General features: G+C 44.8%; 2 protein-coding genes across 5 annotated transcripts in view; one reads left to right on the top strand and one right to left on the bottom strand.

Moving 5' to 3' along the window:
* TTC7A (tetratricopeptide repeat domain 7A) overlaps positions 1 to 6693 on the bottom strand; it is a 168203-nt gene extending 161510 nt beyond the window's left edge. Inside the window, exons 1-3 of one of the 3 annotated variants that reach the window (XM_059841218.1) lie at positions 6349 to 6693; positions 3633 to 3796; positions 1928 to 2096 (exon numbers count right to left, since the gene is read on the bottom strand). In XM_059841218.1, coding sequence (XP_059697201.1) covers positions 1928 to 2096; positions 3633 to 3796; positions 6349 to 6670 — 655 coding nt within the window. In that variant the 5' untranslated portion in view covers positions 6671 to 6693. The remainder of the gene's footprint in view (positions 1 to 1927; positions 2097 to 3632; positions 3797 to 6348) is intronic. The other 2 variants (XM_059841216.1, XM_059841217.1) reach the window with 2 other exon arrangements.
* Positions 6694 to 8109: 1416 nt separating this feature from the next.
* Positions 8110 to 13259, top strand: MCFD2 (multiple coagulation factor deficiency 2, ER cargo receptor complex subunit). Of its 2 annotated transcripts, XM_059841219.1 has the most exons (4): positions 8110 to 8262; positions 9020 to 9171; positions 9857 to 10016; positions 11051 to 13259. In XM_059841219.1, exons 1-4 carry the CDS (start codon positions 8191 to 8193, stop codon positions 11180 to 11182), a joined length of 516 nt encoding a protein of 171 aa, XP_059697202.1. In that variant the 5' UTR covers positions 8110 to 8190; the 3' UTR covers positions 11183 to 13259. The 2 variants fall into 2 exon arrangements, with proteins under 2 accessions (XP_059697202.1, XP_059697204.1); XM_059841221.1 differs by lacking the exon at positions 9020 to 9171 and having other exon boundaries at positions 8127 to 8262.
* The last annotated feature ends 1541 nt before the right edge of the window (positions 13260 to 14800 follow it).

Below are 14800 nucleotides of genomic sequence, written 5' to 3'. Positions count from 1 at the left end.
AGAAATTGACCGGGGAACATAACTTCTGCCCTGAAATAGACAGGACTGTGGCTTTCCTGGATGTTTGCCTAAATGGCCACTGCAAAATTCTACTATGAGCAACATTCAAGAGCATCTTTAAAGAAGGCTTCAGACTGCATAAACAACCAATAGCTCAACCAAAGGCAGCAATATAATATGAATGAACAGAATTTCTGGAGAGATACCAAATTAAAAAGGGGAATAAGAAAAATCTATGGCATAAAGTATCAATGAATTTTAAATAATTCAACTCCATATTGTTACTTGCCCTGCAGAAGCAGCCTGGACACAGGCTGCTTGCCACTGCTATTGCCATAGCTACCTGAACAAAGTGCTAACATAAGAGTGGCTGAGGGAACATGGCATGAGGGAACAGTGATCCTAGCAGCGAGTGCCCTCTCCAAACTCAGCTGGACAAGCTCCACTCTGCTGGACTTCTTTCTGCCAGCAACTTTGGTAGAACACTGAGTGATTTACTACACTCTTGATATCTTAGCTAATATGAAAATAATCATCATGAAGTATAAAGACTGCAGAAACATTGCACAGAGGTTTCTCTGCAACGGCAGAGACTCCATATGGTTTACAGGGCAACACAGTATTTACATTCCATGTTAAACCACATGGGGAAAGAAACCAAAAACATTGCCTGACGCTCTGAGGCAAACGCCTCCAACATCTCCATATATAAGTTAGAGGTCAACACAATACAAGGGGTCTTATAACAACAGGCTACTCCATCAGTTTCCACACACACATTATCATTACACTCACACCTCACCAAGGGTCATATATGGTTCCCAATAAGGACAGTGCATCTTCTTCAGACTCTGGGGTGCACCAGGAGTTGCTCTCAAATACACTGCTGAAAATGCACTGGCAACTACCTGCTCCTCTGCGCCATGCAAGTGTCAGCGTGAGGCACAAGTAAATTAGTCCTGCTCCACAAAAGCTCATTAATGAAGCAGATTGAATCAGTACCACAGGAAACAAAACTCAAAGCAAGCAAAGCAGCACAAACAGGGTTTCAAAAAAAGCAGAATGACTTAAATTATCAGTAATACTAGCAGCCCAGTCAAACAGTATTTTGGGTTGATTTGGTTTCACTCTTTTACATACCAGTTGAAGGTATCTGATCATCAGAGTTCTCATTCACCTAATTAGCTGGTGGACATGCTGAAAAGAGTAGAAAGCAGTAGATAGGTAGCAGTACTTCAGCAACATTTATAAAGGAACCGAAAGCAAATGAAGGAAAAGATTACTGATCTTTTTCTCCCCCCAAGTCAAAAACTGACAAGGGTCTTTCCCCCACTCAAAAAGGAAATGCAATTTCACTACCCACAGAGGTAGTTTTTATTAGAATCTCTCAAACAGTGCAATGTCTACAGAGTTACAAGGGGGAGGAGAGATTCCTGTTTGTACATAAGATCTGATACTGTGTGACATGCATTGCAAAAATATACTACCTGCTTTGAAAGCACATATTCTGTTAGTCCAAAGTTTAAAACTTGGAGACATCATTGTTGTTTAATTCACAGAAATCACAGAAATGTACAAGTAGATGAACTCTTTCTAACCCAAAGCATAGGCCCCAATTCAGCCAAGAGCTTGATTCTTGATTTAGATTTTCCCAAAATGGACACACAAGCTCAAGCATGTCGCTGACTTACAGCCAAGAGTTACCACAAGATTTCCAATTTCAAGCTTTTCTTTACAAGCCAGCCAAGTTTAAAAACCATGGACTAAGACTCCATAATGCCTTCAAGTCTGAAACTACACAGACCATACCATGTAGGACCTTCTACAGCATACATCTTTGCCCTAATCCTGCTCCAGCCAAATCATTTGGAGAAACAGCTTCAACCTAAAACCAGTATATTTCAAATATACATACATGGTCATTTACCTTTAATAACAAAGGCTTCAGTGATCAAACGCAGCATGTACAGAGGTTCCTCTTTGGTTGAAAGGTCATCAATTCCTGCTTTTGCATACATGCTGATGGCATCTCTGTAGCATCCCTCCACATAATGAAGCTTCCCTAGGATCAGCATAGCTTCTGTCATATACTTCGGCTGAAATGGAGCAGAGAGAGAAAAAGTGTTCACAGGGTGAAACACCTGACAGGAAGAATTAAGTACTCCACAGCAAATTAGGCAGGTTCAGAATGCCTTCCTCTCACAACTGCAAAGGCTAACCTCATGAGAGCAGTAGCCAGTGAAGGTCAGGCAACCACTTTGGAGCTCAGTTTTGAAATACAGTTTGTAAGCCAACTCTTTGGTCTCAGCTGACCTGCTCTATCGATTCACCAGCCACAAAGAGCACATAAAATGCTGGCACTGTCAGAATTACCTACACGCACAAAGAAAAACCCCTGCATGTAAACTAGACAGTAAACATCACTTTTTAGACAAGTGCTCCCCTCTCCTCTGTATATTTAATTAAAGAGTGAGAAAAGTCTCAAATTTTCTTTAGTTGTCAAAGAATTTTCATAAACAGTGGAAAAAACAGAAGGCACACCTGCTATTTCTAAGATTCATTTTATTTAAGGATTGAAAACAAATGTAACAGAACCTCAGTAAAACACATCTGTTCAGACCCTCTGGAAAGCATGAAAAGGTTCCTAAGCGTTCATACCCATTTTTTAAATACATGCAATCAACACAAGGCTAATACTGCATCAGTAGCTAAGACACCATTAGCTAAGAAACAGAAATGCCAATTCATGCAGCGAAACTAAACACAAGGAACTGGAAGAATTCAGTAGTTCTGACTGTTAATGGGGTTAAACTATAAAGAGGGTTGGACAGATTCCCCCCCCCCCTTCCTAACTCTCTCCATTTTATGCTCTAAGTAGGCTGACCTTGCCTATTGGAAATTAACATGGTGAAAGTATAATATACATTTCCAACCTAACTAAACTAGCCTGGCAATTTCAGGACCAAAAGTAATAGGAGTCTAGAGCAGACTGTTTTAATTCATTTACATCTAAACACAGTTATGCAATTGTGTGTCAAAGGACACCAATGCAGCAGCAGCCATCAAAGCAGAGTATTAAAACCCTCCTCAAGCTCTGCAACGGAGTCGACAAGCAGCTACTGGCCACACACCCAGATCACAAAACAAAATAAGAGCATTACTTCTCTAATAGACACAAAAGGCAGTGCAAGGCTGCAGTCCTCCCAACACATCCCTAAGTTCCTGACAGCAGCTTGTGGCACATTTTTCTCCAATCAGGAGCTACCAGTTGTGCAAAATTCCCTCAGATCTGGAGCAGCAGGAGGTCACTCCGCTGTGCTGGGCTGACAGCACCGGTATGTACCCACACCCGACCACCCGAGAGCAATTCTAAGTATTTATCTTGCTTCTTTCCAATTAAAAAAAAAAAACAGGATATGTCCTTGTAGCACATAATTTCTTTGCATATGAAAAAGCAAGTCACACAACATAAAACCCTGCCTAGGGGAATTACCAGTCTCTTAGTATCACCTACAGTACAGCACTGTATATCCATGGACATGAGCAGGCAACACCCACACCTTCTATCAGACTAATAATCATATGAAAGAAGTATCCAGTTGGCAGGAATTATGATGATAGAGCCCACTTACTCTTAGTTTCCCTCTGCTTAAGATATTGGTCAGATACTGTTTAGCTTCACTCAGTCTGGGCTCACTCTTCTCTGATAGTGGAATGGAGTCCTTCAGTTTGGCAAAATTTTCCTTCAAACATTCCTCCAGCAGAGCCTCTGCAAGCAGCAAACTCCCATGGTCCTCTGAAAGCACAAAGCAACCAACAAGAAACATTGCTTATTGCCATACTGATGATAAACAGAATTACAAAAACAAAACAACACACCTTTGAGACAGACAAACTCAAATGAGGGGATAAGGAAAAACTTAGAGACAAAAAAAAAGTTCCGTTAACTTTTATCTAGTGGAAACAGTATGTTTTGTATGGAAAAACGACACAACATTTTGTTGTAACTTGAAGATTTTCCCTCCTTAATCCTTTAATTTTGGCAGCACCATTCCTTCTTACATTGCCACGAATATAACAGTTAAGAATTTTTATCACAAAACTCAGTTTCAAAAGTGTAACAACAAACTTTCCAAACCTTTCAGTGGATGATTTTTATTTACAAAGGTAGCGTGATATGAATGCTTTAGACTACAGAGAAGTGATAGCAGTAACTGCATCAAAAACTTTAACAATTTTCCTGAAAGTATACAGAAAAAAAATTTAAAAGATAATAGATGTGTAGAATCTGTATAATTTACCAAAGATACACAAGGATTGATCCTCTGCTGTAATTAACATGCCACAAAAAACTCTTTCTACATTAAAATCCATCCCTGTTCACAGCTCCACAGAAGAGACACTTAAACACAGGTAGCAGCAATGGATACAGCATGAAGCATCATGCAATATGGCAATCATGCTGAAAAAAAAGTTTAATCTGCCAGAGTACTCAAGAGTTCTTAGACAACAGGCCCATTTCTGCAGTTCCTTCATTCATAACAACAGTACTTCCATCAGCAGACTAGTGGGTCAAGCCAGGTAAGGGAATCTTTGAATACCAAAAAGCCCAGCCCTACATTTCATATATATTCCATGTTTCAAAGTCTGAAATTTGAGAATGAGTGGAACACAGTAGTGTATCTATTTTTGTATTTTCAGTCCAGGAGACACCTTATGCCCACTTTCCAGCTATACACCACCGCATTTAGCATATAATAACTGTGTGGTGGTTTAGACTTTCTTGTTGTTGTGGCCTAAGTGTTCAGCTACATATCAAATTATAATCAAAGCTCTTCCTGCTCATTTGCAGGTCTGCAACTAAACAAAGTACAGATACATAAAATGGGAAGTGTAAGTGTTCAAGTATATTTCCCCCCAAACTTGCATGCCATCATTTCTACACACTAAAGTGCTTTCAGGTAGCCATTAATCTCTTAATCAAACTTAAGGAATTAGTTAAGATCATAGATGATTAAGAAATAAATATACACAACCTCACAAAGCAAATACTACTGTTAAATCCCATCCAAACACACAATCATTTCTAGAAGAACACAACCTGCTGAAAGAAGTTCTGTAGCAGTAACAAAGCATTACTCTTTCGTAACTAACAAGTTATGATGACATGGCAGCAAATTAACAAATCATGTTTTTACAGCAATCATACTGTTGTTATACCTCTTAATTACAAGGGAAGAAACTACTGTGAACTCTTCAACTACTAATGCCCCCAAAGTTCATGGTGATCTCTGCACCTGGGAAAACAAAGCTGAAACCAGACTAAAGTTCAAAGGTTGACCGTATGATTCTCAGCACAGGATTCAATCTGCACCATGTAAACACTAGGAAAGCCTCAAAAAACCCCAAGTATTAAGCTACCAGCATCTCCCCCATCATGGTTCCCACTTTGAAGTTTAAGGCACCCCAAAAAGCTTTAACGCTAGGGCTATATTCTGGTCACAATCCCCTAAAGAAGGGGGTTTACTCCCAGAAGTAGCTCTTCTGACTTCAGTGGCAGAAACCTTTGTACCACTATCGCGGGTAGGATCAGGTCCTGTTCACAACTTACTTGCTGACCTCAGATTGAGTTATGCTGCCTCCCTCGTTACAAAAGAATTCATTAAAAAAAAAAAAGGCACCAAATTAGTGTGTTGTAACAGGCAAAAAAACCCAAAAAAACCTAATATACTTGCTATTTAGGAAATCTGTTTTACATGTAAAAGCCTTTAAGTAAAGCAGTGCCCCTCGAAAACGGGGAGAGAGAACACAAGGGCACCCACCCAAGAACAGCACTAAGCAGGGGGCAAGAGGGAAGCAGTATGGCACGTATCGAGAAGCTCAAGAGACCTTTCCAAACGGGGGCGGCCCGGCCGCAGCCCAAACGGGCCGGCGGCACCCAGGGCGGGCTCGAACCGGGCAGCCGCCACCTGCGCCCGGCGCTGACCGCGGCGGGGGCAGCATCCCGAGCGCTCGGCAGCCGCCCCCTCGCTGCCCGGCGGGCTCGGCTGCGCTGACACGAAAAGGAAGCGCAGCGTGATCGTCCTGAGCGCCGCTTTCTGAGCTACCGCCGCCTCTCCCAGGCATCCCTCCTTCCCGAGCGCTGCGGAGCCGGGACGCAAGCACGGGACGGCAAACGACGCCTCGCAAGCCGGGGCGGCCGCAGCCCCCGCCCACGCCAGCCCACCGGCGCGGGGCTGCCGAGACCGGGCAGCGGCAGGGAGCGAGCAGCCGGCCCCGCCGCCGCCCCACGCCCGGGCGAGTCGGTACCGGCGGCCGCCCCGTCCGCCCCCCGCCACCGCCGCTTACCCGCGTCCTGCGCGCCCCTCGCCGCCTTCGCCTTGCGCGGGGGCCGCGGCGGCAGCAGCTGCTGTGCGAGGTGGCGGAGCCGCCCCCAGTGCCCCTCCGCCCGGCACCGCTCGATCTCCGCCTCCAGCTTCACGTGCGAGTGCGAGGCCTTGGCCGCCATCTTAGCGCCGGGAGAGAGCCGCCCCGCCCCGGCCCGCGGGGAGTCCCCGGCGGCGCCTCCCGAGCTCTGCGGCCGGGGCTGCGGATCCGCCGGGTGCTGGGCGGCGGGGGCGGCCGGGACGTCCTGCCCGAAGGCTGCGGTCGGGGACGGCGCATACGCCATGACCACCACTCCCTGACGCCTCTCGCCTGACACCCGGGCACGGAGCCGCGTCCTGCATCAGCGGCCGCTGTGCCGGGTGTGGCCCCTCGTTCCCTTCCTGGGCGAGTATGGCCGGGAGTGCCGTTCCCCCACCGCCGCCCTCAGAAGTCACCCGAAGCCCAGGGCTCTCCGCCGGTTGATCCCCACGGCCACCGGCCCCGTCCAGCAGCCGCTTCCGCACGAGACCCTCGGGCGGTGCGTGAGGAACGGGCCAAAAGCCGCCCCGGGGCCCAGGTTTGTCCGAGGACTGTGACCCCAAGAGGCCGAAACTGGGGTGTGTAGGTCTCGAGTATGGAAACAGCGGGACCCGTGGTGTGAGGGGAAGCACAGAGCACGGTCAGCAGTGGGCACTGGGGAGAGGGTACAGCGGTTCCCACTCGAGCATCAGGGCAAGAACCATGACGGTCCTTCATGGATGCGGCTGGAGGAAGCACCCAGAACTGGGGCAGCCGGAGACTGCCCTAGGAGTGGGACATGTGCTGGCCCTCAGTGCCACCAGCTCCGCCATTGCAGTCCTTCTAGGTTTTGCCTAGGGTATCACTAATGGGATCCCTCCAATGCGTCCTCTGGGAAGGAGCTCTCTGCATCAAAGGCTGTGGTTGTCAAGACCCCACAACACCCAGAATGGGCCAGGTTGCAAGTGGGTCATCTGATCCAAGCTCCCTGGCTCAAGCAGGGTCATCCTAGAGCACATGGCACAGGATTGTGTCCAGGCAGTTTCTGAATATCTTCATTGATGGAGACTCCACAATGTCTCTGGACAATCTGCTTCTGTGCTCAGTCTCAGTCACACTCACAGCAAAATTGTTCTTGGTCATGTTCAGGTAGAATTTTCTGTGCATTAGTTTCCTATTGCTTCTTGTCCTTTTGCTCAGCATCACTGAGTAAAGCCTGGCTTCATCCTCTTGGCACCCCCCCTTGTATACACTACATATATAGATATACAGAAACTTGTATACACTGACAACCTCTCTTCTCAGTTGTCTCTTCTCGAGGCTGACCAGGCCCAGCTCCCTCAGCCTTTCCTGGTAAGAGAGATGTTCCAGTCCCTTAATCATCTTTGTTACCCTCCACTGGACCCACTCAGGAGGTTCTCATCTCTCTTGTACTGAGGAGCCAGAACTGGACACAGCACTCCAGATGTGGCTGCACCAGGGCTGAGGGGCAGGACCACCTCCCTCGACCTGCTGGCAATGCTCCCCCCAATGTACGGCAGGACAGCAGCCCCGCCCTCCCTGGCCACAGGACAGGCTGGGGCCTCATGGACGGCTTATCAACCACCTGGGCGCGCGCGCCCGGCCCCGCCCTGCCCACGCCCCGCGGTGGGCGCGGCCACGCCGCACCTGCGCCGCCGCGAGGGCTCCACGTGGAGCTCCGAGAGCGGTGACGTCACCCGCGAGGCGGGGCGGGGCGGGGCCGAGCAGAGCGGCCAATGGGTGGCGGAGGGGGCGGGGCAGCGCCGGGTCAGGGGTGATCCCGGGATGGTGTGCCGGGAATGGTGTCCAGCCCGCGCCCAGCCCGGAGCCCGCGGCACGGCGGAGACCCGCCCGAGGGTACGTAGTCTGGCGGCGGCGGGGCCTCTCCGCCCACCCCGAGAGCCGCTGCCGGAGTGGGCGTGCTGGGGCCTGGGCGGGGGGCCGCGGGCCCAGCCCCATCCCGCTGCGGGGGCGCTTTCTCGGGGATCCAGCCGGGGATGGGAGCCTGGCGGGTGGCCAGCGCCGTGCCGGTGCAACCGGGGGTAGCTTCAGCTGGGGCCGGGAGAAGAACCGGAGCGAAAGCCGCCAGCCCGCGACTTGTCTGCCCTCGTCAGCGCGCCCGGCCCCTCTCAAGCTCTGCGCCGTCACCTGCCCGTGAAGTGCGTACATGCCCGGCTGCATGGCGGCTTCCGCGCTGTGCGCCCCTTAGGGAATCCAGTCTTAACAGAGCTACTCATTAGATGGAGCCGCTTCGGTGCCGTAAGCGACCTTTGCTCCCATAGCTGTGGGGCAGGTCTGCCTGAGGCAGAGGGCATGGTTGCTTGTTTGTCTGGAAGGTATATGAAAACCCAAGCATGGCTAAGGTGTGCAAATAGCTATAAGAGGAAAAAAAAATAAAGAAAAATTATCTGAAAATTACTGCATAATTTAGTAAAATAGGGACCCTCATAAAAACTCCAAATTGGAACTCTCTGGTTCTCTGCTTGCCAAGAGTTTCCAATGCAACAAGTTCTTCTATTCTGAAACTTAATGGGGTTGTTTAGCACTAAATCCGCTGAAAGTAGATCACATTTTTCACCTGGTTTTTTGGGGGGGTATGTTTTCCTTTTTGTAGGAGATCACAATGGCCCAAAGGATCTTTAGAAAACATTTGCTATTCTGCTTTGCTATGGCTGCATTCTTCATCTCTGCCCTAGCTGAGGAACACGTAGGAGAGAGTCAACATCCAAATATTCGCCTTGATAAGAATTTGGTACAAGATAAAGAGTACGTGTTCCATGGTCTAAAAGTGTAAACTTTACTTCTTAATTATTTTCTTATCTCTAAAGTGTTATGCGAGTTGGACTTATGCCTAGAGCACCCTGTTTTCTCAGAATGTTGTACAGTGAGTTAAAGCCAGATACGAGACATGCTTGCTTGATACATTTGTAGAGATGTGAGACCTAGAAAGGCTCTCTCTGGAGCCTTTAGCCCAACTTATGCTATAAAATATTTCTTACAGAAATCCTGCTTATCCAAATCAGTATACTTTAGACAAAATCATATTCCTAATAGGTAGAGTTTATTTTCTCATTTGCTTCTTCATAAATGCAGAACAGTTCTAGCAGCAAATAAAACTCCCTAGAACACTTTATGGTTGACTGGTTAAGATCTTCCTCCAGTTCCTGTGCTTTGGAAGACAGCCAAAAAGAGATTTTGGGCTCTGCTTCAGTTGTTTTGATAGCTTGTTAAGTAGGCCAGAAGAAATAGAAATAGTTATCTAAGGTTTTAGAGGCCTCTGCAGCCCCTCTAACAAACAACCTTTGTGTTCCCTTTATCTTGATATCAAACTGTAGCTTTTAGTTGTCCAGAGTGCTTTTAGAGGTACAATTTTTGATCAAAGATGAAATTTGCTGTAAACAGAGCATTAAATATTAACTGATGAAAATGTTGTGGGTTTTGTTTTTCTTAGACACATCATGGAACACCTGGAAGGTGTTATCGAGAAACCAGAATCTGAGATGTCTCCACAAGAGTTGCAGCTCCATTACTTCAAAATGCATGATTATGATGGCAATAATTTGCTAGATGGCTTAGAACTTGCTACTGCTATCTCACATGTCCACAAAGAGGTTGGTGTAGTTACGTAAGGGCCTATGTGCTTGGAAACAGTTCTGACTCTAAAAGCAGCAGAGCAGTTGCAACACATCCTCAGTGCAGTTACAGTTTTGCCTTAAAATGAAACTATTTTTCTTTTGATACTTCTGGTTGAATTTATAAATGTACATTATCACTGCTTTTCATGTCGCGTTGCTGTTTTTAGGAAGTTTCCATCTTAGTTTAAACTCTAGAATCAGGAAGGGCTCCAGAGTGAGCAGGTAGGGATGGGAGAAAGGGAAATCAGCCAAAATGAGGCATGAGAATTTGTATAAATATCATGATACAGCACTCTTTCCAGCTTCAGACTGTTACTGCTGTGTATACACAAACTGTAAAAAAAATCTTGCACAAAATTTGTACTAGAAGAACCTGCTATGGTCTGTCTCTTCTAAACTGAATTTCTCTTTCCAGTCATTAGGAACACAATAGAAACACGTTATCTCATATTGACCTTCTGGAAGTTACAATTCAGAATAGTACTTCCTGCTAATAACCTGTGGCAAAAAATAGTGAGCAAAGAACAGAATATGAGTGACTGTTTCTTGTTCAAGGGCACCTCTTTGTGTCACTAAGAATTTTAGTGACACTAAGGGGTGTCACTAAGAATTTTACTGACTTAAGCTACGCTGCTGAGTTTTTTCACTTCTGTGTAAGGTATTTCTGTAGTGTATAGAAACTACTGTGTCTATACTACATCAACATCCTAATTAAGAATACATTTATTAGATGATTGTCCCTCATTACACATTGTGGTATTCAGCTTTTGGAACTTCCAACCAAGAACGTTGTCTCTAGAATGCTTGTTCTGAATCCAAAGAACTTTGACTTCAAAGCTTCCATCTGATGAAATTTGCTTACATTGTTATAAATGATTACATAAAACTTAATACCAAATTAGGCCCCAAACATGAACACCTTTGTAAAAAATCAGTTGTCAGTAATCTGTCACACGTGCCACTAGATGAGAAAGACTGCTAAACTGTTCCCTGTGGTTTTGCTTTTGTAGGAAGGTGGTGAACATACCCAAGCAATGAAGGAAGAAGAGCTGATTAGTCTAATAGATGATGTCTTGAGAGATGACGACAAGAACAATGACGGATACATTGACTATGCAGAATTTGCAAAATCACTGGAATGAGGGTCTGTTTCTCCTCCTAACCACATGAAAATGTGAACCAGCATAATGTGATTCATTACTGTCTTGTATCAACCTCTGTGCTGTGAGAAGTAGAGGTGTACCAGTTCCACCTAAATTTATTTGAAAGTTGTATGTGTCAAGAGTTTTGCTAACTTGGAGTGAGAGCCATGTTTGACTAAACATAATACACATTTGAATCATGAAGCATGGAAGTGCCAGCAGTACTCACACAGGGTGCAATGGGTGCAATGGCAAACTCCGAAGTAGCTCTGTATGAATACTAAATAGAGTCATTAGCATCTAAATTTCAGGTTTTCAGTAATTGGGTTTTATAGTTCTTATTTGCTTACATCTTCTATTTAAAATTATACCTAGAAAGCAAGAAATAATTACTGCATATAGTTATATTCCAAGGGGGAATGCCTTTACCTTCTCTCTAATTTACAAGAAAATCTGTAGATAAGTACAGGTGCTTGAAACAGCAGTTGTAGAGGGAAAGCATTTGAGTGTGGGTTATGTTTGAGTTCCACATGACACCATATGAACTTTAAAAGCCTTTGAATAAATTGAGTATTTTTAAATATATGTACTTCCTAGCATACCATGACATATAAACATATATACATGTGGTTTTCAATTTTTTGTCCTCTACAAATTTACTTTTTATATCTTAATTTACTGGGGTTTTTTAATCTACCTTCCATGTTTTTTTAAGAAAATTGAAGTATTTTTATTACATGTTGTGTTAATGCTGTATAACATTTGCTATAATAGTGTCTGCTATCTGGTTTTGAGTCACAGAATGGCCTCGGTTGGAAGGGACCTTACAGATCATTCAGTTCCAAAAGCCCTGCCAGGGTCAGGGACACATTTCCACTAGACCACATTGCTCAGGTGTTCCCTCTGCAGGGTTAGGGCATCTACAACTTCTCTGTGCAGCCTGTTCCAGTGCCTTTCCACCCACACAGTAAATAATTTCTTCCTAACATCTAATCTAAACCTAGCCTCTGTCACTACATACTCTTGCAAAGAGTCCCACTCCATCTTTTTTGTAGGCTCCCTTCAGGTACTGGATGGCTGCAAATAAGTCATCCCAAAGCCTTTTCTTTTCCAGGCGGAACAATTCCAATTATCTCAGCCTTTCCTCACAGGAGAGGTGCTCCAGCCCTCTGATCATCTTGGTGGCCTCCTCTGGACTCTCTCCAACAGGTCCATGTGTCTCCTGTGCTGGGCCCCCAGAGCTGGATGCAGGGTTCCAGGTGGGGTCTCAGCAGAGCAGAGGGGCAGAATCCCCTCCCTGGCCCTGCTGCCCACACTGCTTTGGCTGCAGCCCAGGACACATTTGGCTTTCTGGGCTGTGAGAGCACATTTCCAGCTCATGTCCAGCCTCTCACCCAGCAGCACCCCCAGGTCCTCCTCGTGGCTGCTCTTGATCCATTCATCCCCCAGCCTGTGTTGATAGCAGGGTTGCTCCATCCAGGTGCAGCAACTTGTATTTGGTCTTGTTAAACCTCATGAGATTCCTGTGGGCCCACTTCTCAGCTTGTCCAGCTTCTGGATAGAGTCCTGTCCTTCAGGACTGTTTTGAAGGTCACATTAGCAGTAAACCAGTTTTAATATTAAAGCTTTTGTTCATTTTGGGTTTTACAGTATTAGCCAGCAGGAGTGATCAAGTAATGCTGCCTTGTTAAGCTTTAAGTTCATATTCCTTGACACTTAAATTATGGTATTACTTTCAGGAAGTATTTCATAATTTAACAGTTTCAAGCTACTTGAGTGTTTTCAAATTATCATGGCTCTAGGAATGTTTTCACTGTCTTGACTCAATATTTGATAAGTCAAGCAATTTAAGAATATTAGAACTGTGATATATTGCTGTGTTATTGATGTTTGGTGGCTGAAACATAACTGAAATCCTAAATTGCATTCAATGAGTTTTCATTAATAAAGAATCTAAATGTTAGCCTATTTCTGTAAAATGTATAAAGAGCTATTTTCTATACAAAATTATTCTTATACAAGAGAAACATATTTGTAAAAGAAATTATTTCCTCTCTTTAAATGTTTGTGCAATGAAGCCTGAGTGTTGGAATTTTTTTCTTGTACTAATTATTTATTTTGAAACGTTTGTGGCCAGGTTTGTGCTGGTTGTACCAGCAACAAAATTAAGCTGGGGTTTGTGCATACTGATAGGTTATACAAGGCTGGAAGTGCTAGTAAGAAATGTACCTCATTTGTTGATGTGTTTTTAAGCTTGTCTCTGTTACTCACAGTCATCTTAAAAGAAAATTCTTTCACTTACAGTTAGGGGTTTTATCGGGGGTTTTTTGGTGTTTTTTTTTTTTTTTTTTTTTTTTTAAATCTCTTCTGAGGCTCTGAATGATCTGGAGCAAATGTTGAATTGGAAAAAAGTGTAGGAAATGCTTGTGGCTACGAGGGCAGAAGAGGTTAAGCTGCTCAGCTTGAGCACTTAAAGCAGGTTGCCTGTAGCCCTATCAACTCTTATGTGCTTATTGCTCTTGTGGTTTAACCCCAGCTGGCAGCAAGGGACCACAGAGCCGCTCATTACCCCTGGTCAGATGGTGGAGAGAATCAGAAGGGCAAAAGTGAGAAAATTTGGGGATTGAAATGAAGATAGTTTAAAGCAAAAGCCCTGAGTACAAGCAAAGCAAAATGGGGAATCCCTTCACCCCTGTCCATGGGCAGGTGATCGTCAGGAGAGCAAGGCTCCATCACATATAATGATTGCTTGGGAAGACAAATGCCATCACTCCAAAGAGACCCCCCCCCCCCCCCTTCTCTTTCTTCATCCCCCTTAGCTTTATATGCTAAGCATGACACCATATGCTCAGGAACATCCCTTTGGTCATTTGGGGTCAGCTATCTTGGCTCTGTCCTCTCTCAGCTCCTTGTTCACCTTTCACTGGTGCAGTGGGATGAGAGGCAGAAAAAAAGACTCTGTGTAAGCTCTGCTCAGCAATAATGAAAAATCCCAGTGTTACCAACTCTACTTTCAGCACAAATCCAAAACATAGCTCCATACTAGCCACTGTGAAGCAAATGAATTCTTTGCCAGCCAAAATTAGCACAATACTTAAGGCTCTAAGTTTTGAGTTTATTTGAGATTCAAGGGCATGACTCTTACACATGGTTTTCTTATCACATGCAACTACCTGTAAGTCTATTTATATACATCTGTTGTATTCATGTGTATATTTATTAACTGCTGTTATTGTATGTGGCAAAAGACATACGTCATACAAGCTTCGTATTGGAAATCATAAATGCTGGTAATATGAACATTATTTGCCAGCTATTTAAAATTTGTTTTAAGGGTTCAGAAGTATAAATAGAAAAATTATTTACTGAAAGGGGAAAACAAAATTGGCACCTTTGATATGCATGAAGAACATAATAAAATTTCTGCTTTCCTATAAAGAACAGTTTAAGAAAAATTACCCAAGCTGAAACCTGCATTGTCATGTCTTTACTCAGCCTCCTAAAACAAATACACATATGTAATTAGTACAATTAAAGATAAGTGTTTTAAGAGCTGTCTAGGGAGCTTTCTCAGTTATTAAGTAGAAAAGTGCAAAATTGCTGAGAGTGATGGTGAAT

The sequence above is a fragment of the Haemorhous mexicanus genome, chromosome 3 (genome assembly GCF_027477595.1).
Source record: "Haemorhous mexicanus isolate bHaeMex1 chromosome 3, bHaeMex1.pri, whole genome shotgun sequence".
NCBI classification, from domain to species: Eukaryota; Metazoa; Chordata; class Aves; order Passeriformes; family Fringillidae; genus Haemorhous; species Haemorhous mexicanus.
The sequence above is the reverse complement of the archived record's forward strand: the minus strand, read 5'-3'. Positions and strand labels throughout refer to the sequence as shown.